At 35.0% G+C, this 12,598-nt stretch overlaps 3 protein-coding genes across 4 annotated transcripts; all 3 read left to right on the forward strand.

Annotated features, from left to right (window-relative positions):
• Positions 1–3,309: 3,309 nt before the first annotated feature.
• On the forward strand, positions 3,310–5,715 carry LOC131005726 (probable protein phosphatase 2C 25). Of its 2 annotated transcripts, XM_057932780.1 has the most exons (5): positions 3,312–3,841; positions 4,265–4,600; positions 4,696–4,875; positions 4,971–5,136; positions 5,218–5,715. In XM_057932780.1, the coding sequence occupies exons 1-4, from the start codon at positions 3,419–3,421 to the stop codon at positions 5,133–5,135; spliced, it is 1,104 nt and encodes a 367-aa protein (XP_057788763.1). In that variant the 5' UTR covers positions 3,312–3,418; the 3' UTR covers position 5,136; positions 5,218–5,715. The 2 variants fall into 2 exon arrangements, with proteins under 2 accessions (XP_057788762.1, XP_057788763.1); XM_057932779.1 differs by having other exon boundaries at positions 3,310–3,841; positions 4,696–5,715.
• Positions 5,716–7,231: 1,516 nt separating this feature from the next.
• On the forward strand, positions 7,232–8,699 carry LOC131012576 (uncharacterized). The gene is made up of 2 exons (XM_057940562.1): positions 7,232–7,963; positions 8,115–8,699. Exons 1-2 carry the CDS (start codon positions 7,232–7,234, stop codon positions 8,697–8,699), a joined length of 1,317 nt encoding a protein of 438 aa, XP_057796545.1.
• Positions 8,700–10,387: 1,688 nt separating this feature from the next.
• On the forward strand, positions 10,388–12,294 carry LOC131005727 (bet1-like protein At4g14600). The gene is made up of 4 exons (XM_057932781.1): positions 10,388–10,659; positions 10,784–10,907; positions 11,434–11,490; positions 11,953–12,294. Exons 1-4 carry the CDS (start codon positions 10,637–10,639, stop codon positions 12,112–12,114), a joined length of 366 nt encoding a protein of 121 aa, XP_057788764.1. The 5' UTR covers positions 10,388–10,636; the 3' UTR covers positions 12,115–12,294.
• The last annotated feature ends 304 nt before the right edge of the window (positions 12,295–12,598 follow it).

A 12,598-nucleotide genomic window follows, 5' to 3' on the forward strand; every position in this document is an offset into this window, starting at 1 on the left:
ACTGCATTATTATTTGGTAACTGGTTGATTGTCTTTTCGTCATGATATATTTCTTACATAATAAATTATAAGATTTTCAAATATTTTGTGGTAGCAGTCCTTTTTTGAATTGGGTCGTAGTAGTTCTAATAATAATAATAATAATAATAATAATAATAATAATAACATTGAGCTCGCCTCTCGCATTTTTGATCATTTTTTCTAATAAAATCTAGTTTTAGGGTGGATTTTTAATTTTACATCAATTAATTCTATTTTTTCTGTTATACTATAGATTCTATTATCTCTATATAAACTTGTCCAAAATATGGCGATATGAGTTTTTATTGGTTTTATGAAAACGAAAATTATCGTTCAATATGACCTAATTAATTTTTTTACATCAAGTATTAAAATATTCATGGTGCAGTCAAAAGTAATTCCTAAGCCATTTCGGTCAAATTGACTGAAGAATATAACAAAGGTGCAAATAAACTTGCCACAAAAAAAAAATATTCAGTTTGCTAATATCTTAATATCTCCAAAGGTTTAAAATCAGATATTGAGTATATATTGTATACCTATCTTTGCACATGTTAGAATTCAAACTGCATTATTTGGTTGATTGTCTTTCCATCTTAAATATAAAATCTCAATACATAAATAAATTATAAGATTTGCATATATTTTATAGGTAGAATGAAAATCCCATCACCGACGTTACAGCATTTCTTTTTTGAATTGGGCCTAGCAGTCCTTTTGAAAAAGGAAAAAGAAAAGAAAAAGAAAAAGAACATTGAAATCTCAAAATATTATATTCTTGTTTCTATTAAATTCTAGCTTGATGTCATGAAATATTGATGGCTGGCCCTTAATCATATTTTTAACTACATATAGACATATATGGTGACCGCATTTTGATACAAGTAGAAAATAAATAGTCAGAAATTACCAATTAAAGCAGTAAAATTCAAACCCAAACAACCGCGACAAAGATTTCTTCAATTAACAGTCAAATAATGAAAGTATTATTGTAAAAGCGTCAAACAATTTTTCATATTTAAAATTGAGCTTCTACATAATGAATTAATGATAAAGGTGGTCTCCTGTGAAATTGAAATTTTATGATAAACTCGACTTCACAATGACACTACTTCAACATTATAGTTAAGTCGATTTCACTGTAAAAGCGGTTTTATAGGACTTTTTGTGTTAATAATAATAGTACTAGTAGACTAGTAGTAGCATTTAGTGCTAGTAATCTGATTTGTAGTGCTTGAAATACTTTTAGACTAAGAAATGAGAAAAACTCTCAGTAAAAACAGCGGAATTTGCGTGTTTGACCGTTGACGCGATGTAGTCATTAAAAGCCTCCCCTCTCTCTCAGTTGACCGTCTTTTGCGGAAAGCACCTCTCGCTTTACCCACTCTCATATAATCTCTCTGCATTCCACGCTCTCATTTTTTCTTTTACATTTTTTGGGCTATAACCTTTTTTTCCCCCTTTTCTTTTTAATTGGTTCAGATTAATAAAAACATATATTTAGTGAACTTTCAATGAAAAAAAAACTAAAAAAAAATCAATGAAAAAAAAAAACAAAAAGTGTTTCCTACATTCCACTTCGATAGTCCCCTATTATTGTTTGAGATGTTCAGAAATATAGTAAATTTTTTAAATTCAAACTGTATTTTAAGATAGCCTTATATGATGTTTACGAAGATAATGTTTTGAACAATATATAAGCGCAAATTAGAATATTTACATATAAATTATACTTTTTCCGTTCTATAAGAAAGTAGTACCATTTTTTTCATTTACGTTCATCTCATAAAAAATATCACTTCCATTTTCGGACATGACCCCCACACATTATCACTTTTTCAAAAAAGTAGTGGTCACTTTCTCCACTCAGCATATTATCTACCAGACATTTCTTAAAACTCATGATTGATACTCTCGTATGGGATGAAGGGAATATTTTTAAAAAATCATTAATTATTTTTCTTAATATGTGTGAAAAACAATATTTAAAAAATAGTCAATTTTTTTTTGAACGAGCGTTTACTGTTTAGGACTAATATTATAAATAATTAAGTATTTTTCTCTTTATTACATGAATTTCAAATATGAACCGAACAAGTTCTCATATATTATAAAGATAATAATTTTTTTTAGAGTATTACGAATTTCAAACTTATATTAATAAACAATCAATTCAAATGTACTATTATTATTTGTTTGATCTCCTTAACTAAATGTCCCAGAATTGTCAAAAACTAGTCAAATGATTTAATATATTTTAGCATATATTTACATTACTTTTGGCTATTGTTTGTACTATATTAATCAAATATGTTTCCTGATTGTATTATTTATATAAATAAGATATATGTATATGATCTACGGAAATCATAGTGTTTAATTATACAATTATTTGAAATAATTTTGTAAATCATTTTGATGATAAAAATAGTCAAAGATCAAAATTATAATATAATTAGACATTTAAATTTGATAGTCATTTTGTCTATAAATTTTTCTTTTATGAATTTCATTGCTTCTACCTTTCAAAATGACAACAATATTGCGAATTAAGAATAATTTTTACGTTCGAATTTAATAACTTAAAGAGCAAGAGGTATGATAATAACAATGAGTTACTATAAGCAATGAACTTTAGTAACTAATATTATACACTTTATATATTATGTATCATTTTCAGAGCAAATGATAGACATAATCAAAACAACTTACAATAAGTAGAATTACGCTTTAAGTAGTAATAAATTTTGATAATAATAGTACTCCATCCGTCCACGAAATGAGTACCCATATTTCCTTTTTCATCCGTCCATAAAATGAGTACCCATTTCCCTTTTTGGCAAGTGTACCCCACACATCTCTTTAATTAATACACTCAAAAAGTGGGACCCTTAAACTATTCACACTACACTTCATATATTTCTTAAAACCCGTGCCGTCCACAAATGGTTACTCATTTCGTGGACGGAGGGAGTATAACATTTGGATGACTTTTAAAATAGTAATCCAATTAATATAATCTTTAAATGATTATCAAAATTTGAGCATTAGAATTATAATATTGTGTCCATAAGGTCCACAATTACCATATAAATAAAGAAATGATTTACTGCGAAGGGAAGAATCAAGAAATATTATGGAAAATAAGAGTTTTATTTATTTATTTTAATTTAGCTAGTGAATACAAACAGCATATCTGAGCGCGTGAATATTAATGAATCTCCTCACCTGACAAACGACGACGTTCCGGCTCACCACCGCCAGCACGCTATATATAGTTCCTAATTTCAGAGCTAAAATTCATTTCACTGAAATTGACGGAAACGCACAGCAAAAAGATTTTTTCAGCTCGAAAAAGAAAAGGATTATTTAATTAATTAAGTGGGAAAAAAAAATCATGCATTGTGCTGTAGCAGCAGTAAGCTCTCCGATATTCACGCCGTCGCCGAGAAAGATGTCGCCGGTTTTCTGCAAGCCTGCCACCGCTCCGCCGCCGTTGTCAATCTCTTCTTCGTCGTCGTTTTTGATCAAACAAGTAGCGCAGACCTTGAATGGAGGAGGAGCTGGAGAAGAAGAAGAGGGAGTAGTGCCGTCGAAGGCGTCGCCGCCCGTGTTGAAGCGGAAAAGGCCGGCGAGGATTGATATTCCGGCCACAAGCTTAAGGATAGAAGAAGCTAAAACGACGTCGAATTTGGATAGGTCGAGCGAGGTTGTGTTTGAAGGGGAGGGCTACTCGGTTTACTCCAAAAGAGGGAAAAGAGGTGGCGTTTTGGAAGATCGATACACAGCCGATTTAGGCACTCATGGGGATTCTAAACAGGTTAATTTTCCTTTTAAACTCCTTCAATTTTGGTATTATTATTCTAGAGGTGATTTTGAGGCTTTTTTTTTTTGGGTTTATCGTCGTCTATTGGATTTTTTTTTTTCATGGAATGACTATTGAGCTTTTGATTAAGTTTGAAACCACTGAAGATTTGAATTGATTTGGTAAATCAATCCATAAATAATAAGAAAAATAGAAGAATTAGGATGTATGCGTTTATAACCTAATTTATGAGAATACTCATTTATCGCATGAAACAATGGAATCTCAGATTAGTAGATGGAGAATTAATGTTGATGAATAAGTCCCTTAATGATTGCTTAATGATATAAATTTGAGGAGACATGTTGATTCCGTCAGTTTTTAAGTTCTGGGGAATTGCTACAATCAATCTAACATTAGCATTAACTGCAATTTCAGGCATTTTTTGGTGTATTTGATGGTCATGGAGGAGCTGGAGCTGCAGAGTTTGCTTCAACCAGTTTAGAGAAGAACATAATGAACCAAGTGCTGAAGAGAGGCGATGAGATCGAGGAGGCTGTGAAGGAGGGTTATCTGGCCACGGATTCTGAGTTTTTGAAGAAAGATATCCGTGGTGGGACGTGTTGTGTGACAGCATTGGTTCATAAAGGAGATCTCGTGGTCTCCAACACCGGTGACTGTCGTGCTGTGATGAGCCGGGGAGGAGTTGCTGAAGCCCTCACTGTTGATCACCGGCCTTCGTTGGAGGAAGAAAGAGAGAGAATTGAGAGTCTGGTGAGTTTTATGATCTGTCTTTTCGTCTCATTGAGTATGACTAAACTGTGTCTTCGAAAGGATTGGTTGCTGATGAAGTTTAAATTTCTCTATAGGGTGGCTATGTGGACTGTTGCAACGGTGTTTGGAGAGTACATGGATCTCTTGCTGTATCAAGGGCAATCGGAGATCGTCATCTCAAGCAATGGGTTGTAGCCGAGCCAGCAACTAAGATGTTCAAGATTAGACCAGAGTGCGAGTTCTTGATCCTGGCCTCGGATGGCCTATGGGATAACGTAAGCTTCATCCCATCATCATCATCGTCTTCTTCGTTTGCTGCTGATCACGTATGTGCGTTGTATGCTGACTCCTTTCGTGTTTCTCGTTGCAGGTTAGCAATCAGGAGGCAGTGGACATTGCCCGTCCTCTGTGCGTTGGCGTGGATAAGCCAGAGACGCTCTCGGCTTGCAAGAAACTCGTCGATTTGTCACTGACAAGAGGATCTCTCGATGACATTAGCATTATGATTATCCAATTGACTCAATTCATTCAGTGAGGTAATTTGGGGTTAGAGATTCCATCTTCCCATCATATTTTGACGATTCTAGGTTCTCTGCTAACATCTAAGCTCTGATCAGCCTTGTCTTGTATGTGCTGGCCATTTCACCTGCAAGAAGAGAAGGGATTTTGCCAGCAGCAAGAAATCATGAATTGCATGATAGAATTTGTACATTTTCATTCCATTTTTTTTAATTCAACAGATTTGGCTAACAGTAGCCTTTTGATGATGTGGTATACATGGCCTCTTGGTTTATAATTCAATGTCAACTGATTATTATGAGTTTAATGAACAGTGTCTTGGAAAAAACAGAGGATTGCTTGTGATTTGGTTTATTTTGTTTTTTAAATTCTGTATATAATATGTAATTGATTGCATGGGATGGTTGATGATGATGGGGAGGGTTGACTGTGTGTTTGAAAACGTGTAAAATGGTGGGAGGAAATAGAGTTGAGATTAGAAGACGAAATGCAGTAGGTCATCATCCATTGGTCCACAATTGGTCAGTTGTGGCTGCTGCTTATTCTTTTTGGTGAAAGGGGCATTTGCTTGGAAAATGGACTTCTAAATTCACACAGTTATGAAACGCGTGCTTTCTCGCAATTATTTGGAAATATTTTAGTGTTTTCTACAAATTAGGATGGTCGGCTTCGTGAAGAAAGAGAAAAAATTCAATACTAGTAAATTTTTAGTTTACCATAACTTATTACTAGTACATTCGCCCGTGCAATGCAATTGTTCGTCAAAATTAAATGATGTAGAGTGTGTATCGGTTAAGTGATTAGGGGTTAATGTCTAAAATCGAAAGTCTTGGGTTCAAGCCCTTGTGGCGCGGCCTTTAAATTTCTTTATTTAATCATGTTAATTTATCAAAAATAAATAAATTAAATGATGTATCAAACAAATAAAAAATGAATATTAAATATAGTTAGAATATAAGTAAATGTAAATTATTTTTTCTTAAAAAATAAAATAAACTACATCAATTACTCAGTAAAAATCCTTAATTTTACTTTATAATTTTGAAAAGTATCATTTTTAATTTTCCATCTGTTTGATGGAAAACTTTATTTTCTTTCTTAAAATTATAGAATAAACACATCATTCAAATTAAAAGAAACGAAGAAACAATAAAAAAAAGAGTTTTCACATCACAATATATAGTTTTAAAACATAAGCTAATCATGTATAAAATTAACTTTTTCTAAGTTAGCTCATTACATATGTCATCTTATTATCTTATTAGAAAAGTTTCAATTGATAAGTAGGAAAATAAATTATATTATTAGAATTTATTAGAATACTAATAAAAGAGTTGAATAATTATTTGATACCAAATCAAAGATCTTGCAGTGATCTTTAATTTAAGATATATATAGAATATTTTTTATAAATAAAATTTGATTTTTTTAAAAAAATTATCAAAATATGAAAAAGAGAATATGAGAGAAAGAGAGAGAGAGAATAGAAAATTGAAGAATGCGTACGATGAAAGAGAGGAGAGAGAAAATATACCGGATATGAGATTTGTTGAGTTTTATAAATACTCTTTGATTGATTCTTTAATTACAATTTTGTCAGAAACTGTATTTTCATATACTCCCTCCGTCCCGTTAATCAAGTCCCCTTTCTTTTGGGCACGGGTATTTAGGAGAGTTAAAGTGGATGTAAAAGTAAATGACCCCACATGTTTAGTGTAATATTTAATGTTATTTATACACTAACTAATTTCTTTAACTAATTGCCTTTAAAAAATAAATTAAAATCTGGAATAATTTTAAAACTTATTTATTCATTAATTAATTAAGTTGATTAATTATTTGACTTTAATCTGCCGAAAATGAGAAATTGTGGCAGTAGACCAATTTAACCAAAAAGGCACCTTTTACACCAATTTAACTTGATTAATTAAATGAGTTTAAAAGAGGCGCCAACAACTAGAACTTGCAGTACACAAATTTAACCAAAACCAATTTCATAGATTACTGTTCATCACCAAAAAAAAGGCGGCAGAGGCTGTACAAATACAATTGCTGCTTCATTTATTGCATTACATTCTTCCTTGCAATAAATGAGCCAAAAAAAAAAAGAGAATGAGGAGGAAGGATTTGACAACACAAGAAAGAACTTCAATTCTTCAAACCTTGCTTTTAGAGTGCAAGAATGGAAAGCCACCAAGAGGCAAGATGAAAGCTATGGAGGAGAAGTTCCATGTCTGCCGGAAGACCATTTCTCGCATTTGGGCTGAAGCAAAACATCAACAACAGCAAGGTCAGTGCATAAGTTCACAAAGTAAGAAGATATGTAGGCCAAGGAGAAGAAGGGTGCACATAGACCTAGAACTAATTGCAAGTATAGAGTTAACAAAGCGATCAACAATTAGAAGGCTAGCAAAAGGCATAAACTGCAGCAAGAGTACTGTTGGGCGTTGGGTAGATCAAGGGCTGATCAAAGCACACACTAATGCAATAAAACCTGACCTTACAGCAGCAAATAAGCTGTTAAGGATGAGGTTTTGCCTCGAGGCAATGGAGTATGACCGGCAGCAAGATGTATTGAGGTTCAAGACCATGCATAACACTATACATATTGATGAGAAATGGTTTTACATAACCAAAAGTTCTCAAAGGTGGTACTTAACTCCAGCAGAGGCTGAGCCACATAGAGCTTGCAAAAACAAAAAGTTCATCCAAAAGGTGATGTTTTCGTGCGCAGTGTGCAGGCCATTGTTTGCTCAAGATGGTAGTGTGTTGTTTGATGGGAAGATAGGCATCTTCCCATATACAGAGATGGTGGCAGCCAAGAGATCAAGTAAAAACAGAGTGGCATGAACTCTAGAGCAAAAGTCAATAGAGAGCATCACAAAGGATGTTGTTAGAGAGGGGTTCATCAAGCAGGTAATACTCTTAGTATGCAATCCAGTTCAGTTTATTTACTTGAAATATGTACTGATGTATGAATGATAAATTGTGGCAGCTTGTACCTGCCATCAAGGCCAAGTGGCCCTCCTTTTACAGCAAGGATATCTTTATACAACAAGATAATGCAAGACCACACATTAGAAATGATGACTTAGAGTTTAGAGAGGTTGCATCAAGTGATGGTTTCAATATCAACATAATTCATCAACCTCCAAACTCACCCGACACCAATATCAATGACCTTGGTTGGTTTAGGGCAATTCAAAGCCTACAACAGGAGACTGCATGCTTCAATGTGGATGATTTAGTAAAAGCAGTGGTATCTTCTTTTGAAGAACTAGACCCTATGATTTTGAATTGTGTTTTTTTAAGCTTACAAGGTTGTATGCTAGAGACTTTGAAGGTGAAGGGGCAGAATTGCTACAAATTACCCCATATGAAGAAAGGCTCGTTGATTAGACAAGATAGGCTGCCACTATGTTTGGATGTTCCACAACAACTTGTGAGTGAAAGCATAGCACATTTGGAAGAAAAAGGTGAAGTTGAAGGCATTGAAGAACTTAAACAGAGATTGGGAATTCATGAAGCAACATTAGATGGCATTGAATCACAGTTCAATGCCCTAATGTTACTTGACTAATGACAAGGTACTCAAGTCTCTTTTTTTGTGGTTTTGTAAATGTGAACAGCAACCTATAGTAGGGCTGGTAGTGTGTTTTTTTGTTTTTGGAAATATGTACACACACATGGTAAATGATTTAGTAATGGTGAATGCTTTAGTTCGCCCTCTTGCCTAGCTACCATCACTACATATGAAGTAGTGGGCAACAAAACAAGTTGCAGAACCATTGAAAGCATGATTTAGTGAGCAACAACAGCAACCACCAACCAAGAACAGTTTGAACCATCAACCACAGAGCAACAACAGAAACCACCACCCAAGAACAGAACAGCAAGTGGCAATCAGCCCACATACAGAGCAAGAAGTGGCAATCAGCCCACATACAGAGCAACAACATCCACCACCACCCAAAAACAGAACATCAAGTGGCAATCAACCCACATACATAGAAACAACAGCCGAAGCCACCAAATACAGATCACACAATAGCCATCAACACCAATACAAAGCTACAACAGCCATACCCAACATCTCATAGCAATAAAGAAATCATAGATGGCCTTAATTAAATTTGTATGTGCATTATTTCATCATTTCAGCATTGACAACACCAACACAGCCCTAGTACTCTTGCATGCAATCAATTAACCCAGAGACAACAGTCACATAACAAAGGCAAAATGGAAGATCTCACCCGAAACATCATTGGGTAAAAAATGGCGAGCAGTTTAAGGTGGGCGTTGGATGCAGTGTGCCAAGACTGAATTGGTTCAACTGATTTCATCGCCAATTCATCCGAACTCGCCTCCAATTCCTCGAAGCTAGGGTTTGCCTCGCTCAGAAAATCATTTCCCCAAGATTCATAACAAAAGAGGTCAAGATCTCCCTCAATTTCAGACGATGTAGTACCACACAAAGGTATTGAGTGAGAAACGTACGATTTCATCCTTGCGGGGCAAGGGCGTCGAAAGATCGGAGGTCGGAAAGGAGGGGGCGAGCGCCGATCTGCCGCGTCGTCTCTAATCTCTTCGCAATCTGACTCGCCGAGACCATTCTCCTCGGGTGACGGCGGCGACGTCTCCGACATGGAGAAAGGGAAGTACACCGGCGGCGGATCACCCCAGGAAGAGCAAGAATCTTCGGAGTCCGGAACCACCTCTCCGCTCAGATATTCCTTCCAACCGAAGGGAGGCTTCATCACGGCGGATTTCAGAACGGAAGGCACGGCGGCTGTAAGAACGGAGAGGCACAGAGGAAGACGAAGGCCAAAATCTAGGGTTTTCCCCTTGTAGGAGGGCGGCGCAGTCAGAGAGACGAGAGGAAAGAGAGAGTGGCAGATTTAGGCGAGAATTGGGATGGGTTGGTTTTTAGGGTTTTCATTTAAGTTTAAAGGGAAATTATTAACACTTAATTAACTCAACTAATCATCCCCTAATTCATGCCAAAAAAGGAAAGGGGACTTGTTACATGGGACGCCCCAAAAAGGAATACGGGACTTGAATATTGGGACGGAGGGAGTAATAAATAGATTTGTTTAAATTCATTTTTAATGATTTTTTATATCAAAGTATCTTTGACAATTTTTTAAAAAACACATCAAAACACAAGAAATATTAGAGAAGGGAGAGAAAGATTGGTGAAAAAATATAACCTTTAGAATTGTGATTTATATCATATATAAATATAAATAAATATTGTCATATTTAAATTATGTGCGTATTTACATATTTTGAACAAACCTTCATATTTTGGTTTGGAACTGTCTTAGCTGGGAGAATGGAAAAAGAAAGAAAACTGTAGACTCCACGGGAAGATCTGCGATTTCATTCTCTCTTCTAACAGAGCTTTTTTCTTCTCTCTCGCTTTCACAAACCCTAGCTGCTTTCCTTCTCCCTCCACAACAGAGCTTTATTCCTGAATTTTGGAATTCTTAGAGTTTTTCAACGTAATATCTAATGGCTGGCCCGTATCGATCGAGGTATTCCACAAATCTATCCCCCACAACTATTTTGCGTTTTTCTTTTAAATTAGAGAAAAGAATTAATCGAGATGGCTTTTGGTGTTGCGATGGGTGTGGTTTGATTTGGGATAATTGATCGCAGAGAGGGATTAAGCACCAGATCGGCGGCGTTTGGTGGCAATTCAGAGGAGTTTCAGGTGCGAATCGAGCCCGACTTTGACGAGGAGGTCAGCGGTCTTCGCAAGCAAGTTCGACGGTTACGTGATGTAAATTTCCTTTTCAATTCCTTTTTCATTGTTCTTTTTGGTTTTTGATGGTGAATTTTTATTTCCGTAGTTTCTGTGATCAGGTGATATGAGATTGAGATACCTTAAAAATCGATCAATAGTTTGATTTTTTATAATACCTAAATTTTACTACGAATTGGGGGTATTGATTTCTAGGCATTTAACTAGATTAGGAGAAATGCAAATGCTCCGTAGCTTACTTGCAACTGTAAGTTCTTATTGAAATTTAGGAGCAATCAATCAGCTATGGCTTCGTGTTTATTATTCTCACGTAATTTGTGTTCATCTTTTATGCATACTAACCATTTTGCAAACATGTGATTTCGCCGGTTGTGTTCAAGTCCCCATAAAGTTTTGACCTTGTGCAATTCTTGTGTTGTAATATCTTCCCGTTCCCAGTAATAATCAGGATTGTTAAGTTTTCATGTTGAGAAACGTAGCCTTTTTCATATCAAACACTATTTCGTTGTTGATTTACTCGATGATTGTTTTGGCTACATTGCAGGTAGCTCAAGATATCGAGACGGAAGCTAAGTTTCAGAATGATTTCCTTAATCAGCTGGTATGCTATAAATGCTGAGCTCAGAATTTAAATTGATAATATTGTTGTATTCTATTTGGAAACATATTTTCATCCTTGTGTCGAGCAATCAACTGTTAATTTGGCGATAGAGGTGTCTTATATCTGTAACAGTACTGAGTTATAAGTATGATAGCACAACTGACCATAGCTAGTTGTCATGGAAGCTTTGTTAGAGTAGTTTAGTTTGTTGAACCTGTTCAACTACTTGGGTCGAGAGTAATTAACCGTAGTGATTCAAATGAACCAGTTATCATGCTGTTTTTCTCTTGCATAATAGACCAGTATTTTCACATATGTGCCCCTCCTCTCATTCAAACTGTGCGCTTGTTAAAATTTAGATAGAGATCTACTTATATTAGATTTAGTTCAATGTTGGATTCGATTGCAAGGAAACAACCGAGGGGATAAATGACCTTCCTCTGTTTATTCGAATTGTTTCAGCAAATGACATTGATCAAAGCTCAGGCTGGGGTGAAGAACAACATGAGGAGACTGAACAAGAGCATCGTTTGGGAAGGGTCGAGCCATGTCATGCACGTCGTTCTTTTTGCATTGTTATTGTTCTTCATTGTGTATTTGTTAGCCAAAATATCTCGAAGATGAGGGCTCGAGCAAACTGTCATGTACCTCCATAACTTATAAAGGTTGTTGTTTCTTATTGACAGTCGTAACATCCTAAGCAGCTTCTTGTAAATACTCTCATTTGGCACTTTGTTTGCAAGTCGCTTTTTTAAGGTTGTGCAAATGGAATTATTACAAGGAATAGCATATTATTTCTGCCTTCTATTCGTGTTTCGTGATTTGACTTCATTTTGTTGGTTGGATTTTTTTGTAAGATAGTCTTTGTAGTTTTAATGAATATATATAAATTTTGCTTTTGTATGTAATCGTAAATGGCATTATGACTATGTGCTTGAGTAAATGATACTCACATCGTTACCCAAAAGTTAACTCCAAGTGAAATGGCACAGGTTTTCATGAAATTAGTAAAAAAATTATTTGATGCTAGTATCTTGTAAAAAAATGGAGTAGTGTTTAATGATAACATTATCCTTCTTTGAAATGAAAGTAAGTAATGAAATATGGC

The sequence above is a fragment of the Salvia miltiorrhiza genome, chromosome 1, assembly GCF_028751815.1.
Source record: "Salvia miltiorrhiza cultivar Shanhuang (shh) chromosome 1, IMPLAD_Smil_shh, whole genome shotgun sequence".
Classification (NCBI taxonomy): Eukaryota; Viridiplantae; Streptophyta; class Magnoliopsida; order Lamiales; family Lamiaceae; genus Salvia; species Salvia miltiorrhiza.